This window comes from Gavia stellata, chromosome 13 (genome assembly GCF_030936135.1).
Source record: "Gavia stellata isolate bGavSte3 chromosome 13, bGavSte3.hap2, whole genome shotgun sequence".
Taxonomy (NCBI): Eukaryota; Metazoa; Chordata; class Aves; order Gaviiformes; family Gaviidae; genus Gavia; species Gavia stellata.
Window position 1 is genome coordinate 5243380 of NC_082606.1, and position 25222 is coordinate 5268601.

The 25222-nt window shown below is 40.0% G+C and overlaps 1 protein-coding gene across 1 annotated transcript; it reads left to right on the top strand.

Moving 5' to 3' along the window:
- Nucleotides 1-343: 343 nt before the first annotated feature.
- Nucleotides 344-24068, top strand: CA12 (carbonic anhydrase 12). Its single transcript, XM_059824075.1, has 10 exons — nucleotides 344-434; nucleotides 3674-3694; nucleotides 10917-11096; nucleotides 13217-13359; nucleotides 14260-14355; nucleotides 16003-16066; nucleotides 16514-16671; nucleotides 17750-17876; nucleotides 22877-22961; nucleotides 23984-24068. The coding sequence occupies exons 1-10, from the start codon at nucleotides 344-346 to the stop codon at nucleotides 24066-24068; spliced, it is 1050 nt and encodes a 349-aa protein (XP_059680058.1).
- Nucleotides 24069-25222: the final 1154 nt, after the last annotated feature.

A 25222-nucleotide genomic window follows, 5' to 3' on the forward strand; every position in this document is an offset into this window, starting at 1 on the left:
CTAAATAATTTCTGAAGTTCCACATTTAAATTCCCTCTCTAAGTGCTGGAGTCTGCCCTGTGAGGAGCTCACTAAAACTGAGGTAATGAAGGACATGATCAGTTTTCTGAGGGTGCTGTGACCTAGAGGCAGGTCTGATTACATCATTTGTTTTGGGTTGCGTCTCAGGAGCTTTATAAAAAGCAGTCCTAAAAGGCAGGAGAGAGAGAAGGGGAGAGGAGGGCAATAACTCATTAGCAGAAGCTCTGTATGTGTGCATTCTGCTATTTGCCACATATGTACAAGGGAGTTTCTTCAGAGTGCAGAGAAACCTGTGAACTGTTGGAATAAGTCTTTCCTTGAGATGTCAGCCAAGAGCTTCAGTACAGTCAGAGTCGCTACTGTGCTTATTTTCTTCCTAAAGATACAACTCTCAATGCAAGCGCCGTTGAATGGTAAAGTCTTTCAGCTTTCTATTTTATTATCACTTGTAATTTCCGGCAGCTAATGTATGCAGAAAACTGTCATATTTTAATTATTACTATTTCAATAGCATGCTCTAAGTTGTATATTGCTGCAGTCTGCAGTTGTTGGAGTTAGTATCCTTATTTCAATTTCTCAGAATAGGTATTCTGATATATACAGGAAAAAGGAATTTGTCCTCTGATTTAGTTTGCGTTACAGACTTCTTGCATGGTCAGTATGCCTTGCTTTGTGATCTTTTTGTTTCTCATAGAATGAAGCAGAGACTGGCCCTTCTCAGAGTTAGTGGAAGCATCACACCTTTCCCTCTGCCCTGTTTATTTTTAAACCAGAGAAAAAGAATGCAATCCCTGTGAAGCGCCCCACATACTAGACATTATTCTCTTACATTTAATCAGCACCAGTTTCAAGAGGTCAGCGCTTCTCACTCTCTTTTTAGGAGTTAATATTCATCTATTCAAGCTGATTATAATCAATTTTCATCCATTCAAGCTAATTATAATCCACCTAGTGTGATTATAGGATATGAGAGAGAATAATTGTAAAGGGATGTGTGAGAGGACTTACTCAGCACATATATTCATGGGACGAAAATCCTGAAGGCTCAAGCATAATCCAGAGCAGTCAGCTTCATATAGAGCTCTGCCAAGACAAGCATTTTACCTGTTTTTTTGCATGAGCTACATAAGGGGTGGAATTCAAAATTTTAAGGTCACCTTCTTATTTTGGGCATATATCCTCTGAAAATGGCTATATTCTCTAGCAGAATCTCCCACCTGAAGGGCAGATGTTCCTAGAGCTTGGTGCTTTCCAGAATAACAGAACAAAGCTTGGTGCTTTCCAGGTGCTTTCTCTGACAACACAGAAGGTTTGGAAGTGAAAGGATGTGTCGAAAGATATGTCTTATGATACGTCCTGAGAGGAATGCTGGAGAATTCCTATCTTAGAATTAGACACCCAGTACCAAGAAATGGCAAGAGCTGCAGCATATGCCTGTCTCTGACATCTTCCCATGTCAGAGACACAACTAACGTAGATTATCACAACTAAAACCATTCCCACTTTCCCAGCTCCCAAAGCATTGGAAACGTATTTGTTCCCTGGATATTGATCAGTGAACCACAGACACGCTGGCTCTAGGAACCACCTCTGCCATACGAGGGCATGTAACTGTGTTACTCATCTGCACTCACTCCAACATGAACAAAGAGGCAGGAGAGTGCTCACAGGTACAGAGCTGTTGATAGTTCCCTTCTAGATGTGGATCAGATACTCTGTTGACTCTCCTCCAATTTTGGGAGACTGTGTGACAGTCTGCCTCATCCTCATTTCATTATCAAGAAGAATAAGGGTAACAGCACCCTTGCCTACAGTCTGAGGATGGCAGCAAATCACTTTTGCAGCTCTACATGTTCATTCAGACAAAATCAAGAAGATTCTGCCATCTGGTCATCTATTCATCTCCTGATCTAAGTTAGATGAAATAAGCATTAAATGTGCCTCAGCCCTACCTACACTAGTTGCTATTATTGTGCTTATCAGTAAAGCCATACCGGCAGTGAACTGCAGATGATCAAAATGCTCACAGGCTAAGGAAAATTTCACTTCGCAAAAGACTTTAAGCTTTCATTTATTTTTGTTTCAATTGGCATAAACACCAAAAATATTGAAAATCTTTGAAATTGACTCTTTTAAGGTTGTTCTAGATTATAAAAATCATAGTTTTCACACTTCATACACATTTTAATGAGCTGTAAGAGCATGAGCAGAGAGCAGCTATTGTAGTTAAGCCAGTATTTCTTCAAACCCTGCTCAGATGAGGATGTGGCCGTTTCTAAAACCTGTTGACAGTCAGCTGCTATCTTCACGCAAGTTTTACCTACAGAATGAGCAGAGGACACAAGCACCCCCAAAAAAATTCAGTAAGAGATAATCCTGTGAAGAGAGAAGGGGAGAGGAGAATGAGGTTTCTCATCTTGAAATCTAAGACAGTGCATGAATTCTTCTATGCGAGGAACCTGGGGACTTCAGCCAGGATGATTACACAGACCTCGTTTTGAAAATTTCAGTGTAAAAGAACAGGCACACTGGTACTAACGAACTGGAAGCAGAGAGCTTAGTGTCCCCAGCACATATCAATACAAAAGAGCTAAGTGCAGCTGTTTTGCACATCTCTACAAATTAATCCCAAACGTTTCACATCACATTCTTTGGAGAAGAGCTGTATCTGTGACCACGCTTCAGAGTACAAGAAATACAGCCAAGAATCATGTACTGAGCAGACATGTGCATGTACGGATAAATATTTGCCTGCATGCATGCATGCACACACAGGCACACTAAGTGTTTGCAAGACTTGTAATTCAGGATTGTTTTCTAAGCAGAAATAAAATTAAATTTGCGGAGAGTAAAGATCTGTGTTAGCCTGATAACAAAAAGCTGTTCAGGTCTGTCAGGACAAGCATCTGTAATTACACAGCAAGCTGAATGAATGTAAATAGGTTTCAGGACCAAAAAAAAAAACAAAACCATATTTTAAAAAAGCATTTAATAAGTCAAGACATTTCCAAAGACATGCAGAGACACTGTCCCAAGTTCAGTTCCTTAAGCAATGGATTAATAGTGATCATTTTAACACTCACTCAAGCCCCCAGGATTCTCTGAGTTATATGGGTTCGTGTATCATACTCCCTTTTTTCAAAGTCCACCTATTCCTATCTGTTTCAGTTGGCAAATCCCAGAGCTGCTACAGAAATGACTGTCCATCATTTCTCAGTGTAGCAACTGGCAATCCACTGATGTTTTTCAAACTCCTTAACTAGGTGAGGGGGTTCATTATAGCTATAACCCATTTATATTCCTTAGTTTCCTAACCAGAAAAAAAATCAGAGTTGTACCTACATACAGAGTCTGTGGCTATTCTACCAAAAAAAGAAAAAAAAAGACTGACCGAAGTTTCACTCCAGGATTTAAATGACCACAAGAAAGTCAAGCCCTATGGGAAGGATCACAGGGATAATTATAGTTATAATTGGGGTGAGAAGGGTTCGTAATCTTTGAAAGCCTCTATATTTTGCTCAACATCTGGGGCTAGAAAGACAAATAAAAGTATTGCAAAATTCAGTGCATGGGTTTAAGTGGCAATTTGTTTCTTTACAGAGTAAGTTCAATTTCAAATATTCACAGTAATATTTCCTTTGTCTTTAAACAGGGTCAAAGTGGTCTTATATTGGTAAGTACTAACTAATTTGTACATACTAAGTTGTGGCTTTGTTCTGTATTTTAAGGACAACATGCCAAATGTCTGGTGAGAACCTACAGGGTTCACTATCTTTACCCAGGTTTGGATCTGGCCTATTGTCTTAAAAACTGTTATTCATCCATCAGGTTTCATGTCTGGGTGATTGAGAGTCAGTTATTGGGTTCTAAATTGCCTTGCAGAATGACACGAACTTCAGCAGACTAAGACTGGCCCTACAACTGCAGAGGTTCCCCAAAGCTCTCTGTTTCCCCACCAGCCACAGACCAGCAGCACATTTCAGCGTAGTTCTGCAAAGAGCATACTTCTCCCTACCCACACGGGTCTTCATTTTTAAGTAGAGTCAGAGTTCAGCAAGTCACCTGTATCATGTTACTGAAGACTCAGCTCCCTGAAAAACCCAGCACTGACAAGGTAGAATAAATCATACTTAGAAAAGCAGTGTTATTTTGTACACTAGTCCTTTAAGTCGGCTATGAACCCAGAACGATCTCAAGGCTGCTCAGCAAGAAGAATTATCTAGACATTTTCTTTTGATTGAGCAAATCCTCTGGCCAGTTATTTCCCCATTCAGAGTAGTGTTTTATATGCCACATGCCCACAGAGAAGTAGGCGCTACTGAGAATCTCAGCAAAAAACACTTGTTCTTGAGCCTTTGGTGCTGCTCCAAAACAACACAAAGAACCTCTGAGATTGAACTTGCTGCTAATAACTACTCCCTTTGGCTGTGCTCCAGTTTGCCTGACTCGCTTCACGTAAGGAAAAGCTGTGCTCCAGTTTACCTGACTGGCTTCACATAAGCAAAAGGAAAACTGTCAGTTGCATGTCTATAGGTATTAATCTAACTACCAGTATGCGTACATGTAATTCACATTCTCATTAGGAAAAAAAACTTGACACAGTTTGAATAACAAAAGCCTGGGTTTTCCACCTTGACAGCAGCCATCAGTTGAACCTAACCCTGCCGGGCAGTAAGGAAAACAAGACTTCTTTTACTACCATCAAAGTAGAAGTTTTGCCCTCCTTCCCAGGGTAATGCTTGTTTAAATTAGTTACTTCTCCCTTTCTGGGAATTTGAGTACCAGTGTTTATTTCAGAGTATGTTATTCTCAGTGCCCAACTTCATCAATTCCTGTTAAGCACTTTCATACTGCAGTCTGATTTCTAATATGTACTGGTGGACAGAGGGAAGGTTCACAAAACAAATTCTTATTTTTTTCCTTCAACCACTGATTTTCAAATATATCTAGAGAAACATATAAAAACAACTTCAAAAAATTAAAGTCACAACTGAACTTGTACAGAATAGTTCTTTTCATATACCTGGAAAAAAGCAGAGGTAGAACATTGGTCTGCACAGAGAAAAACGGCAATTAGAGATACTGAAGTCAGCCAGAAAAGAGCCTCTCCATACTCTCCTACTGATCCTGGTTCCTTATGGCAGCCTACAGCTTCCACCATTTACCTTTATCCCTGCAACACTTTGCAATGCCTCCCACTAAAATTACGCCAACAGGAAGGGAAAGAAAGTCAAGCTATTATAATCACAGTGCAGACTGATGTCAAGATGAGGGTCAAGGTACAAGACTAAGCATGGAAGAGAAACCCAGGTGCTGATTGTCAATGAGAGTTCTATTTGTGCAGTACAACAATATGTAAAACTGAATGTTGATATAGCGCTAGCAGCTCAGGGCATGGTGGCAAAGCAAGATGACACTGCATGTGATTAGGCCTTATCTTTTCAGCGCAAGCCTTCTGAAGAAATGAGGATTTGGCTTGGCTATAACGGAAGCTACTGCATTAGATACAATAAAGGCTAAACCTCTCCTCTGTTTGCCTCTTCCTTAGCCAAGCTGCAGTGATGCTATCTGTTCTTCCTGATTTCACTACTCTTGTATACAGCCCAAGAAAAAGTGCCTGGAAGAAACAGCACAGGCCAGTAAGCTGGGGCATGAGCCCTCAGCCTCCTCTGACACAGGCTTGCTTTGTGTCCTCTGATGGGAACAAAAGAATTGTTCCGATGCCCCATAGCTCAGGGCAGCACATGCATGCAGCTTTTGGCAATGTTGCTATGTGTCTGGAAGGTGCAGGCCTGAAGTCCTATGCCCTAGAAGAGAATTGGTAGAATTGGAGAGCTGGGCTTCAATTCTCTGGATTCTGGCATTCTGCTTCTGTAATGTAAGAGGGCTGGAATGAAATCAAAGAACCAGAATCACTCTTTTGAGAGTGGACAAGCAGCTACAATGGAGAAGACCAGCTTTACAGCCAAGTTTAAAGTAATAGTGCCAAGGGGAATTATTAACATGCATGTGAGGAGACAACTTCACGCTACAACGTAGACACAAGAAATGTTGTTAACAGACACCAAGCTAATTGAACTTGCGAACTCTTTAGTTTTACTGTTGCCAAATACTCCAATGAGGTGCTGAGAACCTGTGCTAAAACCCCTCCACTTCCCCTTAGGAAATGCCAGCTTTAGTGAACATACTAGAACATGTCCAAAATTTCTCATACAGCACTTGAATGGAGTAGCAGGGATAGCTAGAGCCCTTGGCAATTCCTCTATCTCACAAACTTCCCTCTGGACACATATGTGGAGGATAGACACATATTGGATATGTGTACACAGAATGGTATGACTGAGCTCTGTCTGCCTGTGCTCTGAGCGAAATGGAAACCACGCGGTCATGTTACCGTGGCTGGGGGCCTGGACTCTCAGCCTTCACTATTAACTCAGCCTTGGGCTAACGGCAGCTATACAGCTTCCAGCTGGCTGAAAACAGGGCAGAGTGCTCTGCCTGGCTGCAAAAATACCACAGACATTCCCTGTGTTACTGATCCAATCCATTTTACTACATTAGTTTACTTCAGATCAAGAGAACGTGGATACCTCGTGAGAAGCTCAAGCAACATGAATATTAATTGGTCATCAGAGCAAAAGTCTGCTGGTAACACTGGTGTCTCACAGGCCTGTTTTAATCTTTTTTTAAGTCAGCCAATATACACATCCTGGGAGCAGACACCACTGTTGTTCCTAAGGGAACATCTGTCCTGCATTACCCAGCAGTGCTAGGGCTGTGGGGCTGGCTGAAGGCTTAGGCTTGGAAAGCTAAAAGCTGTGAAAGGAGATGATACAACGGGCGCATGCAGCCACAGTGCCAAGGGTATTTTGCTCAGCTCACTGTGCAGCTGGGCCACAAGACTGTCCAAAGAATTATTACTACTTTATTTACAGACATCTTTCATAAAATAGCCATGAAGGCACAGCCAGGCTTAGGGTTATTTACACCATGGTAGGGAAACATGGTCCTGGAAACTCATGTAAAAGAAGGCAGCCCACAAGCTGCATTTGAGCAACCTGTGTTTGCACTCCCTACAGCAGAAGGTGTTTGTGGCTGCATTGGGAGCGGTGGTAGCAGGAGGGGTCCTACTTCCACCCACATCAACAGCTCCGTACATTAATTTACTCACTGCAACAGCTGAACAGTAGTGTTGGGTGGGTAGGACAGACCCATGGCACTATTACTGCTCTGCTCACGCAGTCCTGACGGGATCCTCATAGCAGCAAACATCATCTGAGATGCCTGGGTGTGCTGGTTTTGGCTGGGATAATTTTCTTCCTAGTAGCTAGTATGGGGCTGTGTTTTGGATTTGTGCTGAAAACAGTGTTGATACACAGAGATGTTTTAGTTACTGCTAAGCAGTGCTTACACAGAGTCAAGGCCTTTTCTGCTTCTCACACTGCCCCACCAGCAAGTAGGCTGGGAGTGCACAAGAAGTTGGGAGGGGACACAGCCATGACAGCTGACCCCAACTGACCAAAGGGATATCCCATACTATATGATGTCATGCTTAGTATATAAACTAGGGGGAAAACTGGCCGGGGGACCACTGATTGGGCTGGGCATCAGTCAGAGGGTGGTGAGCAATTGTTTTCATTTGCATCACTTGCCTTTCTTGTTTGTTGTTGTTGTTATTTTCCTTTTCATTACAATTTTTATTATTGTTATAATTATTATTACTATTTTATTTTATTTCATTTCACTTACTAAACTGTTCTTATCTCAACCCATGAGCTTTCTCACTTTTACTTTTCCAATTCTCTCCCCCATCCTGCTGGGGCAGGAGGGGAGTAAGCGAGCAGCTGTGTGGTGTTTAGTTGCCAGCTGGGCTTAAACCAAGACACTGGGTCTTTCCCTTTGTCACGTATGTTGTTACAAAAGGAGGAAATTAACTACTAAGGTATTTTTGCAATACTTCTTACGTTAATACCTTTCGGGACTTGTAGTACAGGCCAATCTTAATATATTCACATGCTATTCTTTATTCAGTAGTGATCAGACAGAGCCTTTGTAAACACAATGTGATTTCCACTGAATTTATCTGAATGTGCTGGCACAGAAAAAGGAAAATCTGGTTCACAATCAATCATGCATTTTCAACAGAGCTAGCTGAGAAATGCCTTCCAGCTGTGTGGTTTATCTACCATGGAAATCTCAATTTCACATATGCAAACCCAAGCTGCAGTGACCTCAGCTCTTTGAGACAGGAGTTTTGAGGCACTGAAATTAGGAAAGATACATGGCAGAATTTCTAGAAGAACTGGGTTTGTACCAAAAAAAGGTTTTCTGTTTGGTTTGGTTGGGTTTTTTTAATAGAGCAGGAGTGAGAAACAAGCAAAAACTGCTGTAGCTTAGAGGCCTGTGAGTGGAGTTGCAGATTTATGTCAAGGAAAGGATAACTGCTAGTAAAAATCAAGGTACGTAAAGACTGCAATAACTACATCATTTTATAGAAAAGACGAAAGTTTCCCTTCTGAACTGATGATGTTGGTGTGGAAGTTCCCATACTCTGCTGCCAACTCTTAAGGCCATTCAATTCATCCAAACATAGTACTGAAAAAGTGAGTGGTACTTCATGACACGGTTTCCACTGGCTAGGACTAGACTTCTGTTTTATGCACCAATTAAAAATTACCTATTTAATTATCAAGTCTCCAAACCTATGATATGTAATATATTAAAGTCTTCTTGCAAACTCACTATCTTATCAATGCACAGAAACCCCAAACCTTTTAAAATTACTGAAGTCTTTTTACGATAAAGACTTATCACCAATTTTTCTGACACTACTGTAGTCTTAGCTCCCTGGAAAGTGTTAAATTTCAGTGTCATTGTCTTGCACATCAAGTTTCAACCTCAAGAAACTGTAATTTCCTGGTATATCCTGATATATATTTTCCTCGGAAATATTTTTCAGTATGTATATCCCACAGTATGGAATTTATGCTCTTCTGAATGGATATGTTATTTGCCAAAACATATGTAGAGGGTAGTATCCAGTCTTCTATAATGTCAGCATGTCATTTATTAGCTTTTAAAAAGAATTTCAATAACTTCAAGATAATACCATGAACATCTATGAGGAGAGAAATTAATGTGATTGGCAGCAAACTGGAGTCAAAGATGTAAGTTACAGCAATATCAAGGCCTGTTTATACTGAAAAGCACTGACTGAGTCTGAGTATCCACACTGCAAACAGTGTAATGTGCTAACCTATGTCTTGAATAATCTTCAAGAGCTTTAACAAGGAAGTAAGTCTTTGAGCACCACAATTGAACTTGCCAATTCTGTCACATGCACTATGTTTAAGTCAGATTCACCTCCACTATCCATATCTCTGGAAACTGTCTTTCACATTAAAAAGTAAGCCTCTAACAATATTCCCCTGACTGTTAATTTTCCTACAGAAAACATCTGAACTTGCTTTGCCACTGATGACCCGATCTAACATTAGATTTTGGCATTCACAATTCATGGAAGATGTTAAAATACTGGAGAGACTTCAAAGAAGCCACAAGGAATAGCATAGGATTGGAAAAGAAGCCTTCTAACCAAAGACTCAAGGAACTCAATCTATTTAGTTTAAGAGAAGTGAGAAACTATATCCTCTACATTATAAGAACTTCAATGAGGAACAAAAGTATGCTAACAGGAGGCTCTTCAATTTCTAAGCAAAGGATTAAAAGCAATCACTATCTCAATTAAGTCAAAGCTAGACAAACTCGCAGTGAAAAGCAAGCTGCCAAGGAGAGTAATTATCCATTGGACACTAATGAAGTATCTTTTATCTGCAATGCTTAAAGAAAGAGTAGATGTATTTCTCCCTTTTGAAAGATATGGCCTCACTGAAGTAGAAATTAATCCATGGAGGTCCAATGGCCTGTGTTATACAGATGAGGCTGGGTGATTCCAAAAGACCTTCCTGCCTTAGAAAGAATCACGATGAGTCAAGGAAAAACACAAGTTGCAAGTACCTCTTTTGGTATTTAAATCCAAATGGTCTCAGCTTACAGCTTGTGAACAGCTGCTAGCTATTAATGTGTAATTAAATCAAAGGCACAATTAAAAGTCTCTTGATACTCTATATTCTTTGTAGATCCTACCTATGGCAAAATACTGAGATGAAGAAAAGTTTCACCACAGTTTGTGCAAGTTATTGCAGGTCAAATTATCATAACACCTTCCATTTTTGCAAGTTAGCTTTTCACTGTGGGTTATGCAATATTGCTAGATAGAGCCAGACAGTTTATATGATAAGGAGAAGTTTATAAGGGTCTGGCTTTCGTGTGTACTGAAAGGTATGGAAACTTTCCTCTGCCAACATGAAGTCACTTCTTTCAGCAATTCTCTTCAGAAGGCTGGAATAGCTGCATTACTGTGCATATGCTGTTACTTCCATAAGGAAAAGTAATTCATGTCAGTGAATAATCCAAATATTGTCACAGATCCAAACTCTACTTGTCACGCTTGTGGGCTCTGAAGAGAGACAATACCATCACGAGAGGGTCAGAGGCACTGTGGCTGGCTGTGGTGCTGCTGCCTGCAGGCCTAACCTGGTGAGCTACCAGCCCTGCAGTTCCCCAAGAGTGTAACATCAACATCAACAGCAGTTGAGATTGTCAAAAACTTGAGGGGCGGTAAAGTGTCTCTGTGTGAGATTTCTGTTGGCATTTGGCCCTGTCCTATCTAATGGCACACTGGAAAGATGAAATTAATTTAAAAAAAAAGAAAGTCTTACAAATTCAGAAAAGGCTCCTTTTCCAAATTTTGGGTGAAGGCTGAAACAGGGGAGTTTTTATATTAATTGCATAGTTAAGGCTTGACAAATGTGTCTCTTTGTTAATTTGCACAGGTCCTGACGGAGAGAAGGCCTGGCCAAAGAAATACCCATTTTGTGGAGGAGTATTCCAGTCACCAATAGATTTCCACAAAGATATTCTCCAGTATGATTCTAATCTCTTGCCTTTAGAATTCATAGGCTATAATGTGCCCTCCACTGACCAGTTTACATTGACCAACAATGGTCATTCAGGTAAGGGAGCTCAATGACAGCAAGGGATTGTGAAGGAAAGAGTTGCTGGAGCTTGCGTTTCTTTATTTCCTGGGTGAACTACTTTGAAATTAAGATGAAATTAAGCTGCGATCATGAAGCCTTCACATCAGCATACCTACATCTAGAGAACAGGCTAGGGAAACTTGGGAATGTACTAAGTACAAAAGGATTCGCAGTAAGCCGAATTGACTGTGGTTTTTAAATAAACTCTAGGCATGTCAGAATTAATTCTTGAGCTTTTCTTATTACTTTGGTTGGAGTGCTCCAAAACAGAAACAGACTTTGTGATTCTGTTAAAAAGAGAGAAACTGATAAAATATGGATGCAATGGGTCTCTGACATTCCAGTCTAATCAAAGCAGCTCAGCTGAATTACGTGAGGGAGGGGGGAAGGAAAAAAAAAAAAGCTAGGAGCACCATTCTGGTCCTTTGAGTTGAGATAGAAACCTCTTTAGTGTAAGATAAGACAGATAGATAAAAGGACAGAAAAATAATTAGAAATAGCATACAAACATGCCCTCCAGTGTAGTACTAAACCAAAGTGTCAGAAGCGTAGATAAAAGCAGAGAAGATGCAGCCTCATAAAGGTCTACTATACTGACTCAATATATACAACACCAGTAAGCTAGTTCCACCATTTTTTGTTCCTTCCTGAAACATTTGAAGACATAGAAATAAGAACAGTTATAAGGCCCTCCTTCTTTGCATCCTCTTCTATTGCATAAGCATCAAAAGAACCCATGCTGTAAAATGGCCTCTGCCTCTGCTCTTCTCTGGCATGCTTGGTTAAAAGATGCCCAACATGCAAACATCTCTTTTTTTGCCTCACTCTTTCAGTGGGGTAAACCTGCTCTGTAGAACATCATAAGCCCATCTTTCAGTAAGGGCCGACCTCTTAGAGCACGGTTCCTAGTTTTCCTCTTGATCAATTTCTCCATCAAAACCAGGTTGCTTTAGACTAGGAATGGCTGGAACACCCTTTCCTTGTGAACCTTTTTTTCCTAAGAGCCTTTCTTGGTCCTGAGTGAAAGATTGTACTCTCACAGTTGAATGTATTAGACTGATGTAAGTGACAGGCAACGGGCAGAGAAAGAAACATTGTCATTGTGGACTTTAACAATGCCAGAGAGCAGGTGGAGAAAAAAGAACAACACTGAGAGCCTGTCCCTCACATAATAGTTACACAGGTAAAAGCAAATTCCTCGTAGAGCCTACATCACTAAAACTGTCAGATCTTGCCCCTAAAACAAGAAGTTCAACTACTTCCTAATGAAAGCCAAGACAAAAATATATCCCCCCCCTCAGTAAAAATGGGAATTCACTTCTAAGGTCAGTGCCCTCCTAGAAAGCAGGGGACACGCAACCCACTCTAGAAACCTCACTCAGATACAAACCTTAATTGCTCTGAGTAATGAAAAATTAGCCTCTGTTAGAGTGATCATTACACCAGCTGGTGCTATCTTCTCTTATGGCCAGACAGGAAACAGTAGGATGCTTAGTATTGTGGTATCAGTCATTCCTACATGTAATTAATGTGCTTCACCGGCCAGCTAATCCAGATACAATTACCTACTTCAGCTAGACTGAAAACAGCAGAGCTCAAAAAAAGCTTTTTAGCACTAGCATAAAAATACATAGGTTTGCAGCTGTTCCTTCATTAAGGTTTTGAGCCATGTTTCCTCTGCAAAACATGTCTGGGACACTCCAGAAACAAACTGTATTCACACTGGAAAATAATAAAGATAAATTGCAAAGAAATTGATCTGTTCTTTACATAAACCGTTGCTTTATGAAGTACCAAACTGCTCAAGTGAACAACTCAGTTTCTGCTGAGTTGAGAATTACTACTGTAATTTCTACACAAAAAAAAAAAACCCAGCCTGTCTTCCAACACTGGAGAGCATTAGTGAGCAGAAGGGAGGGTAATGCATACAAAGGTCTCCCTCCAGCATGTCAAGAGAGGAAACACTAGTTCTTAAGGCCTGTGATTATCCTGCTGCTTGACATCAACGTGATATACTTAGACACAGTATTTTTATTTGCCCTGTGCTTGAAAGCTGTGGTATCATTTGCTCCCATCTGGTTTTGGTCTGCTTACAGTGAAAATGTATCTGTCGCCTACTATGTACATCAGAAACCTCCCATTTGAATACACCGCATCTCAACTTCACCTACACTGGGGAAACAGAAACAAGTCAGAAGGCTCAGAGCACACAGTCAGTGGGAAGCATTTTGCAGCAGAGGTAAGACAAGCTCAGATCAGGGAAAGAAACAAAAAAGGTTGGGCAGGTCCCATTGTTTCAAAGTGGGATCTTTATCTCTGGTATATGACTGTAAAAGGCTGCAAGGTTCTAATCCAAGTATTCACGGTCTGGGTATATACCAAAAAAATGCATTGTGCACTGCAAAAAGGATTGAATCCAATGTACTTTCATGAATATGCCACAAGTCAGGGAGTCAGAATTTAGGTTCTAAACTCAGGGCTGGCACTGGGTCTCTTCAGTAATTTCAAGCAAATTGCTAGATATTTGACACCTTGGTTCTTCCCTGTAAACCAGGTATATATTTTAGCTGCACGACATTTCTTCTCTGTGTACCTTTACTCACCTTCTTCTATCCAGTGAAGAACTATTTGTTATCTTTTCTAATCCTAAATTATGGATTTGGGAATAGATTTCGAAAAGCAGTCTCAGTCGGCTATTTACCGCAAAACGATTAAAAGATAAATCAGTCAGAATAATTTGCTTGCATAACAGCACTTGAGGAATCCGTTTCTTCTCTAGTTACATTTAACACCAGGTTTTGCATTCTAAATATTGGAGAGCCCCAAGAGTGCTAAGGCGCTACTTTTCCAGAAGTACTTGTACTACAGTCAAGATGCCTTGAAGCTGAAGTGATTGATCCTTCCCCCCCGCCTTATGTAGTGGTGGTGGGGGTAACTCAGCTACAGTGGGGCTGGGAGTGGGAGCTGCAGGACCTTTTGCTTTTCTCGAAAAAGCTCTTACCACTACACCCAGAAATCACTGAAGGATCCCATTGCATTGTCTTAGCCTGAGGTGGCTGCACTGGTCCTTTTTAGCTGTGAAACAGAAATGTGAGCATGCCCCAGACGTTACCATAACATAGTATCTCCTTCTTTGTAGCTGCATATTGTACATTATAACTCTGAGAAATATCCAGATATAACAGCAGCAATGGACAAAGCGGATGGACTGGCGGTTTTGGCTATTCTTCTTGAGGTAGGATGCAGGACTTTTTTTTTTTGGTTGTTTAGAATATGCTTTCAATCATTAAGTCATCAGAGACCTTTAATGTACAAAATTACCTAGATTATTTAGCAATGCTCTGGTTGAATAAAGGTTCTTTCACAAAAAAGGGCCAGATTCCAGCAGCACATACATAAACAGGAACAAATTTTAAGAAAAGAGAAATTCTGAATATTTGCTCATGTTTTTCAGCAAATTAACTTCAGCTATGTTAAATCCACTTTCGCATTCATTTACAAACTAAGGATTGGTAGAGTTTCTCAAACAACAGACAACGGTGAATTTCAAGCTCTCTTACTCAAAACTGCCTACTGTAGCATGAAGCAGTTTTAACACAGCAGAGAGGCATAGGCAGACACAACCCTGGCTTTGGCCACTATATGTAATTAGGATTTGACCACAGCCTTCAGGTCTCAAACTTCCCAGATTCTTTGAATCACAGATTACAGTAAACAAGTACATTCAGTGCCCTTTTTAAGATGACAGAAGGACAGCTTTCCAATTTTGCCCTCTAAAGCCACACATACAAGCAACTAAAGATAATAATGATCTGAAAGATTTTTAGAAGCTTGTACGTATATAATTCTCCTTTTTCTTGAGGATTAAGCTTCCTCGATAAGATAACTATAAAGATGATTTTTGAATGTGACGACATTCTGCAGCATAAAAAAACCTGAAAGCACACAGGTTTTCACATTTCCATCAAAAAAGTGAAAATGTTCTAGTTAGCAGACAAAGCTCTAAATCTCATTAATATTATCCAAGCTCACTTCCTAGCAGCTCTAAGACTTTGACAATAATTTTATGTTAAATTTTAGTTCATTTGGAAGTTGCAGCTGTGAAAAGTGTCAGAGTATTGTATATTATGCTAGGGAATAATACTGGGATTCTGGGAAACAATGGAGATTAGGCCTCTGAAAAACCTTCAGACAGCTGGTGGCTATTACAGTTGATCCAAGGACACCAGTTTACTATGTCTGGTTGTCAGAGGAGTTGCTAAGCACCAGCTCTAAAGAATTCATAAAAAAAGACATTGATTATGAGACTGAAAAGCTGATGGTAGCAGTTGAAAAACATGGTCTTGTTTGATAGTTGAGTTATAGCCCTTGCCAGCAGCCCTGCAGTACCCAACAGTATCATTCTTTATCTTCCCAGACTGTGAGGAGCAGCAGACTAAAAAACATTTGTGAGTGGAAAAATGTGGCTTTGACTAGAAACCAGTAGATGATCTGAGAAGCCTGTCAGTTGAGAACTTACGCCTGCAATGTTCTCAGAGGAAATGGTTTCTCTTCATTTGCAGATCATGCTGAACAGGCAAGGGCAATAGGGTGTTTGAAGTGCACACACAAGGCCTACACTGCAGGTGTTAAGATAGCATTATGACAAAGCAGCTCTAACAGCTCTGGAGCGACTAAGAGCATTATTGGGGTTTTGAGGATAGTGTTAATGTTTTGAGTATAAGTAGTTATTATGCTATTCTAGTATATGAGTATCTGGACAGTGGAGACACTTGCCTTATGACAGAGGCCATCAAATACTGCTGTCTGCTGTGTGCAGAAGCAAAGACTCATATTCAGACTGCGGTGATTTGCACAGCTGTTTATAGTCTGCTCATTACAGATTGGACCCTTCAACCCATCCTATGAAAAGATCTTCAGGCACTTCCGGAATGTGAAATACAAGGGTGAGTAGCTATAAGCCTGCATTGGATTGAGAATGGCTAAGAGTACCAGATGTCACCCTGAGAGGGATTGAACTGGCTGAAATCCCAGGCAAACCCATCACAAACTGTGAAAGACTTAAAAATGGAGTGCATTTCTGTGAAGAGGGTATGGCTAGCATGCACCACGTGTTTCTGACTGGGCCTTATTTCTTCCACATGGTGTTTTGTGGTTAATATGGCCACAGTTTCTCTTACAGAATTCTGATTTGGTATCTAAGACAAGATTTGTACATAGGAAACCTAAAAGCTGTATTCCTTATTAAACTGGGATCATCTCTGTTAAAATGTATTTTCCTTTTTCTAACAGTATGACTGAAAGCATCCTACTTACTGAAAAGCAAATTCACTTCACTGGTATACTACCTGTGTAGTAAAGACGCAGCATTTAACACGAATCCCCTATTTTAGATCAGATGGTCCAAGTCCCTGGTTTCAATATTCAAGAACTGCTTCCTGACAGACTGGATGAGTATTATCGCTATGAAGGATCCCTGACAACTCCCCCTTGCTACCCTAGCGTTCTCTGGACAGTTTTCCGACACCCCGTTAAAATTTCACAAGAGCAGGCAAGTTCAAATACAGCACGTGTTTTCCTGATTGCTGTCTGCTAAAGAACCGTAAATGCATATTCTCATTTCCTGGATTTCTCTTACATTCCTGTAAAACTGAAAGATGACCATTGCTAAAATCCTTGTAGTGGGAAGAACACCACAGAACTGACATAAATCAATATCCTATTCTGTTTGTCATTAGCATGTTTTCAGTTGACCAGAATAAATAAAAGACAGACAACTGCATAGCAATTGGTATAGTATCAGCTTAAAAAATCACAGTCAAGTAAGATTAATTTCTATTTTCACTATGTACTTATATCCCTGCTTTGAGTCTTTCCATGAGTCACTTCCAGATCATTTTTGTTCAGGCTTCATGTCTGAACCCTATTCGCTAAGTATTTTAGTGCTACTTTGATCCTGACTGACTTAGGTATGATAGGCTGGGTAAATGTTAAGCTTCTAAAAAGCATGTGATGTGTTATTTGTCAATCTTGAAGCTCCAGCCTTTTCTCCAACTTATGTTTTTTGTGCTCACCTAATTAACTTTTTTTGCTCTTAGGTGGTCACTTACATAGACTATAAACTCCCAGTCACTATCTTCTGATTCACTTAATTATAAACACAAGGGAAAAATGTTATTATAAAAATCTCTGATCAAATTACTGCATGCTCCTTGTTATGAAAGTCCATTTTTAACTTTGTCCACTCTGCCAGATCATGTCTTTACCAAAGTAGAGAGTTCTTTCATAAAGCAGCTTTTAGTACTGCTTAGGAGTTAGACTGCGCTAGGGAGAACATGCTGCAAAGGGCCATCATCTTTCCTCCCATCCAGTTTTCCTGGCGGATAATTACTAAGCAGGATTAATTTTATCAGGATGTAAATAAAATACAGGTATGGGTTTGGAGATGTCACACTGTTTACGCATTATTCTGTATTTGGGCACACAGGCCACGCAAGACTTGAGTATTACTTAATGTATCCTCTTCCCTTGGACTACCCCTTTCATTTCAAACACACGCTCTCAGTGATCATACACTGGCATTGCTTTTTCTGTATTCTGGGTGCTGAACAGGGTGCTTCCCTTTATAGTTACTGGCACTGGAAACAGCCATGTACTGCACAGAGAGTGATGACCCAGAACCCCTGGAAATGGTTGATAACTTCCGAAACGTTCAAGAATTTCACGAAAGACTGGTCTTCATCTCCTTCCATGAAGGTAAGTTGTATGAACACTTCTATGCAAAGAAACAGTGCACAGTGATTTGTGTAAACTTGAAATACTGAAGTGGTAGTCCTGTTGCACTGTACCACTACAAAAATATAGCAATCTCATTTTCCCACAGTTCACTTTGTTCCCTTTTCTTCTCTTACTGCATTGTTGCATGGGCAACTGTACAAGCGTAAGGTATTCAGAGAGTATATAAGAAGCCTTTTTTCCACAATGAGTATCAGGTAAGGCCTGCAACCCTTCTGATCAAAGGCAAGGAGATAAAAGAAGGAAGACATGTTTGGCCTTGTCATGCTTAGTAGAAATATTTGCTGTCACTCCAAACACTAAACAGTTCTCTAGAGCTGAGCTGTTTCAGTCAGCGTAAGTGCTTGAGCTGGTCTTGTCTCACCAGTGACATTTGCCGATTCTCAGCAGTATCAGGATTGTTTTTATGCAGACCATACATTTAAAGGGAATCACAGCTTTGCCTTTCAGGGAGACTGTTTTTGGGAAATCACATAGAATCAGACGAGGTCCCTGAGGAATTCAAACTTGACAAATAAAAATAATTCATAACAGTGGATTGTATGATCCAGTGTTACAAATGAAAAAAAATTGCCACTCAGCAGAAAGCTACTGACTAGAAAAACAACTATTTTAACTTGCGGCACAGAAGCAGGGGCAGTGATTCAAGAAGAGATGGGATACTTCCCAATTTTGAGGTGCAGAGAAACAGCATAACATAGCCTTTTGTTTAACGTATGATTAAGGAGCTGAAGGTGTTATACCCAATGAGTAATGTCACCACTATATGACTTTGTAGTTTTTACTGAGCATCTTGAAAGGTGCTCAGGTTCTCAAGGATCCTCCTGTCTGTACACACCTTCCAGTTTGTAAACAAAGGCCTAGAAAAGTGACTTTCCCCAAAAATAGCTGAGTAGTTTTCACCTCCCATCCTCATTCTGGAAGCTAGGAATAAATTCATTCCAGATACCTCAAAAAAAAGGCCCCCAAGCCTGTTGAGACTACAGTGCAAAGCACTGTAAGCATCCACACTAGCTCCTTCCAGTCAAGCAGCCGAAGCATTTTTCTGCTTTGCCGTTTCTCCATTTGCCTCCTTGCTTATTTGCTGCCAAAGGTATCTTATCGTCTTTCCCATTACTAGCAGCAGATAGCTAAATATTTAAGTCTAAACTAGTGTAGTTTCTTTATAGCTTTCATTTAAAGCTACCATTTCTGCTCTTGAATTACTGCTGAGAGAAGTTACTCTGATCAATTGTCTCTTTTCTCATTTTAATTTGTTTATAGTTTGGAGCCCAGTTTCAAGGTCTGACTAAAACAAAATACTGAGTACCGTTGGCTACCAAAATTTTGCGTCACTCTGCATCAGCTCACGTGTTAACAAAAAAAAAAGATTTCTCCCTTTCTGAAAGATCATGAATACCTTTCTTCTATGCATGATGAAGAGTCTCTGCAATCTCTGCTCATGTGCAGTTCTCTGCAGAAAGCATAACCTTAATCTTACTGCTTCAGAGTCAAGAATAAGTAACAGAGCAACCTCCCTATCAATTTATCATCTACAAAAATGGATTTGTTTGTATTATGTTGGTTACAAGTGCAAACCTCATTTCTTGGCTGTAGTATGACTCTGCATTAGACAAAAGTTATTTCTGTGACTATATATAACTCATACAGGGCATACAGAAGTCACGCTTGGGATTTTGCTGGTTCTGTTCCTTGATTTCTCGTTGTATACTATATAAAAGGCATAGTCATAATATTCTATTCTATCTTCATGCCTCTTATCAAGTCCCTATGCCACCACTTGCAGAGTATAATGTTATAGAACAATGCCTCAATTTAAACTCATTTTAAAATGAGAATTACACTAGTAGTTCTCTTGTTGCTAGATCCTAACCAAAATATATAAGGAAATTACAAGTTTACCAAATCATCAACAATCCTTAATAGCCCCATGATTAATATATAAACTGGTATTAGCTGCACAAACAATATTTTGAGTAAACTAAAAGATGGCTAAACAGTGAAAAAGGGAAAGAACTACAGTATGTCAGCCCTTTTTCTGCTTTTGTGGATTGGCCAACTAGAAATATCCCTCTCTCCCATGGCATTCTTACATGACCATGAAGAGGGTTAAAACTTTCTTCCCAAACCTCCAATCTCAAACACTGTCTGCCAACTAGAGAACTAGTTGGGTCCAGAATGGCTATTTTAGTAATCCCCTTCAAATCTCTGCTGAAGTCAGATTCTGTACAATGATTTTAAACAGCAGAATCAGGATTTGCAATACGGCTGCCAAGTTTCTGAGACTGTAAGATTTCCTCTGCAGGGTCTGTCTTAAATCCATGCACAAAAAATCTACTATAGCAATGCCACTGCAGAAACACTTACTGAAGTAAAAGAAGTCCTGAGGTGAGCGGCTACCTTATGTTTAAGACCGGTTTGCTGTGGAATCCTAGAGATCCAACTTTTACTTTTTCTACCCTCTGAATTCATCAAGATTCAATACCCGGTGGACTTGGCAACGGTATGTTGCTGCTTGCTACCTGCATCTATGAGCCAGTGATTTTCTGAGCCAGACTGGTCAGTCAGAAATGAGAAATGCCGTTCTACATCTGTTTCTCAAGCTGACCTTTCAGCATCTGACTACCTTCTCTCTGTAAATCACACTCAATACTTAAAAGGTAGAGAATTACAATCCATGATCCCAGTAACTGAAAATCAGATACTATGCTTTTCATCCAGGAAATCTCTAAACACTTCACATAAATAGTGTAAGCATTATTATTACCATCTATGGGGGAAAATTTGTCCCAGATGTGACTTTCTCAAAATTGTTGCTGTGAACCAGTGCCAAACCCAAGAATAACATTTGGCTCTCTCTCTGCTAAGCCACATTATTTGGCTCCCGTGCAAAGGTGACACCAGCTGTGAAAGTATTTTCAACATATCCTTAAAGTTGGCATGACTTACCAGAGTTCAACTGTATGGGTTGTTGCCCATCCTGCTGTTCTCACCCAAGAACTGGTCGCTATGGCTACGAAAGCCATTGCTCAGTAACACTTTAATAGAAACTCCATTCAGTCGAAGTACATTTAATTACAAAAGCTCATTGACTCTGCCAGTGAACCATAGAAAAATGTTCTACCCATTTCAAAAAAGGTATTCATCATCCCTGTAATCTCACATTCCACCTACTAGGGTCACAAAGGCGCCCTCACAGGTGCAGCCCCTCACCTCACGGGGGGGGGGGGGGGGGGGGGGGGGCGGGGAAAGAAGGAAAAAAAAAAAAGGTTCCTGTCAAAGCACAATTAAAGTGCACCTGGTTGCTGGCTGCAAGTGCCCACCCTGATGCAGCCAGCTGTATCACAGGTAGGAACAGAGCACACTTATTAAGAAGGGAAGGAGAGGCCACACACAGAACCATGGCTTGGGCCAGGCAACCACAGAAATTTGTGAAAGAAATCCTGTTGTGCACACTCTAGGCCCCTACTAAAGCAGGTTTTCAGAGCAACTTTTCTGCCTTTTCAGTGTCAAGGCTGAGGGCTGCCATCTTCACCTGAGCACAGTGCCCACAAGATGGGCCCATTGAGCTGTGTTGTGTATCTAAAATGCAAATGACTGAAGTGTGCGGTCATCCACATTCGGATGTCGGTAATTAAAATCTAAATTCATGCTCACTACTAACAAGTAGTTAGTACATTTCAATTTGTCTCTAATCTTAAAGAATTATTCAGCAAAACTCAAAGATGTTTATAACATATTTTGCCTGTCAGCAATCTATTCCAATAAAATCAGCTTCACACACATGCAGCTGAAATTTATTATGATGTTCAAACCTTCCACTGCCCACAAGTTAAATGGGTACTGGTGTCTAGTTTTGATTATAGCACCATGCTGAAATACTATCTAACTAAATTTTGCAAGAGGGTCTTCTCATCAAACAGAAATGCCCCCTACTCTTCCTTTTCAAACTACAAGCTCTTTTTCTACAATTATCTATTTGGTATTACATTTTGTTGTCCATTTGACACACCTTTACTATAACAAAATTCACCTTTTTTAAAATACAGTTTTTCTTCAGCTCCATGGATTGCAAGCTTCTTCTATTCAGTTGGTCTTAAAATTAATAAAGCATCTTATGGGTTAAATGGGATAAGGTTAAACTTCAGGTTTTACATTTCTGTTTTCTCAACAGCTGATTTAGTAAGAGAAAATATTTAGATGGAATACATGAAACCTGTCAGCTTCACTCTGAAAGGGTTCTGATGTTACTTAGAGAAAAACAGTAATTTGATAAAATATAAAAAAAATGTGTGAATTAATTATGAAAATGCAGTTAAGAAAAGAATGCTCACCTTCAGGATCTTTGGGAAGGCCAAAATAAACAAAAATACTTTCATTGCTAATAATATGTATGAAGGTCATTATCAAAGACGGCATTATAACGATAATGTTTAACATCTCAATGCAAACACAAGATCACTCAGTTCTTCATACTAATACCCCAAATTCATTCCTACCTTCTTAGATGCCTTTAAGCAATGTTCTCAAAAACAAAGCACATCACTCTTCAGCCGTCCACATTCAACAGTGTTCTTCTTCCTTGAAAAAATGTGTCAAATGTAACATCCTTAGTTGCCTGGGTTCAGTTCTTCAGTTTTGCTTATGCTTTCTTATACACTATAGCATTGAAATCCAAAGAGTTTGTGATCTGCTATGGCTGTGCCTGCATGTTGGCTTTGTGACTTTAGCGGGTGTCTAAATTCACAGCATTGTGAACTGTGGATCCATTTGTAGGATTAGGTAGGACCTTCCAGTATACACCTATGCTAAGTTATCCATTCCATAATTGCAAAGTGGTATGAGCAGGCTGTAGGAAAGCTGCAGATGGAGAAAGCAAATGTTACGACAGATTAGAGACTAACCTTCTCCTCGCAAGTAAATGAAACTAACTGTTTTGTATGCCTTCCCTCTTTTCCTAGGTTTTGTTGTTTCTGTTGTGATAGCCTGCATTCTGGGAGTCCTCATCATTCTTGCGGTAGCCTTCTGGCTACTGAAGAGGAAAAGGTAAGATGTCCAGCTGTCACATCACAGGAAAAGAAGTCAAACCAATTTTTATTTCTGACACAAAGAAGTGCTTGTGTGTCCGAAACCTTGCACGTTTTTTTAAGTGGTCATGTTCGATCTTTTATAAGATATGATCTCTTCCTACAAGCTTTGATTTGTTTTTATCACTGTAGACGTTATTTCTCCCGTATCATATACTCCAAAGTAATTCTATTTTATTGCCAGCAAAATATGTTTATATGGCTAAAAGGTCTCTACTTGCTGCGACCTTTGTGCCACAGTGGCCACCATTCTGCCATTGTAGGAAGGGTTGTTTTTCTGTGAAAGGCAACCATGTAAGGTTGTTTTTCCACAAAATAATAATTACTGGAACAGTGCTCATGTAAACCCTTAAAAGATACAAGGACAGGAAATAGGGAATTGTATGTGAGTACTGGGGAGAACACAAAACCACTTTCTACTCTAGGTACTGCCTGCTCCCTCAAGCAGTTACGAAATGAGACTCCCTTTCCAGACTAAGCAGGACAAGCAGGCTTGGTGGATAACAGACTTACCCAGTTTTTCTGTTTCTCCATTGCCATTTGTTCTTTCTCTTGTTCTTTTTGCTAGCATTGCTGCTCCTAATTGCTTTTAGAATCCTTTCATTTTCCCCTAGAACAGTAAGTGAAACAAGAGGGGAATGGAGTTTTAGAAAAAAACTCTCCCAAAGGTCTCATCATTTAAGGGGAAGAAACCTATACTGACAAGAGATCATTTAGCTAGACTGTTTGCCACCAAAGCCAAATTCTGGAAAAAAGACTAAGACTACAAACTCTCCTACGGCCTGATCCCTTTGCAATCAGCATTGACTCTGCCACACAGAATGCGTTCTCTTGAAATATTTGTAACAATAAGCTACTGTGACACTTGCACTGGTACAGAGAAAAATAATCTCATGCACGTATAATGGACCATTTTAAGTAACCGATGGTGCTCTTCCTTCATCAGAATTACAATTATTTAATATATTTGTTTTATTTTAGCTGCAAAAAGGGAGGCGAAGACAACAGAGGAGTCATCTACAAACCAGGCACATACAAGGAGGAAGCTGACATCTCCAAACTTTGATGCCCTGCTCTGTCCCAAAAGCCTCTTTTCATTCATAGCACTGATTCATTTTGCGTTGGTGGAACACATCTCTTTCTCTTGGCTAGTGATAAGCCTCAAGAGTGTTCTAAAAACCTACCAGCCAGAAGTTTTCTGTAGCCCTTGCTCTCTTGTTTTCCAGGGAGATATGATCAGTGAATACTCCTGAGCTAAATTCCTCACCACATTCTTTTCGTGTTTGCTGCTTACTGAGTCTGGGCCTTTTAATTGATTTTACAGTTACTACGGAACTCCAATTTTATGATTTGTCTAGCACAGATTTTCCCACAGGTATTCAAATCTGAAGACACTCATCAAGCTACAAGCACTCTTCCCTGCTACATCAAGGTATTGGTTTTAGCATCATGAATATAAACAAGACAAAGGGCAACGTGTATTTGAGATCAGAATTTGAACTAGGTTGTTCAGCAGATACAGTTTTTAAAATCACGGCACGTGATGCTAGTACATTCACCAGTGGCTTTGTAACAGAAATATTAGAGGAAAAAACAAGCGTAAATGCCATGAGCACCACATGGATTGTTAACGGGGTTCAAGCCCAGGAACTCAGTGCTTAAAAACCTACTGATAGAGGAACAGCTCACTTTCCAGTTATTACACAGCCTCACAAATCTGTTATGGAGGTCAGCCCCTGTCTGTCATTGGAATTAGAGAAGCATCTTGTCTTATTATCCTGCTCTTATTTATAGTGTGCGTATGAATGATGTGGAGATAATGCAGTTGCTGCTGCTTTTAAGCAGACTTGCCATTTAATCATGAAATCTTGATTGATTTTAAAGTATATATTACAACTGCAATTATACAGTAGATGGTTTCGCTGAATTAGTTATCTGAATTCAGTAATGTAATTATTAGAAAGTAATCAAAATTATCTTTTCAAATCTCATAAGCTAGATACTCCTGAGTCGTCTTATGCATTTTTGAAAGTGAGAAGCATAAACCTAACTCTGTTTCCACTGAAGACAATCTGAAATGTCATTGACTTCAGGAAGAATAGGGTTTAGCCAGCCTGGCCCCAGATGTATACAGAATTCCTCTTGAATTTGACATCTAAAGTGAGGGTCTGAAATGCTTGTACTTCAGTATACAGGCAGGAAGGGACTGAGCACAGGCTT

Excerpts from the sequence above, each read along its gene's own strand:
- CA12 (XM_059824075.1), top strand. The coding sequence starts at position 344 with ATGTCAGCCAAGAGCTTCAGTACAGTCAGAGTCGCTACTGTGCTTATT. Across the intron at positions 3,695-10,916 it reads GTCAAAGTGGTCTTATATTG|GTCCTGACGGAGAGAAGGCC; the intron begins GTAAGTACTAAC and ends TAATTTGCACAG. Across the intron at positions 11,097-13,216 it reads GACCAACAATGGTCATTCAG|TGAAAATGTATCTGTCGCCT; the intron begins GTAAGGGAGCTC and ends GTCTGCTTACAG.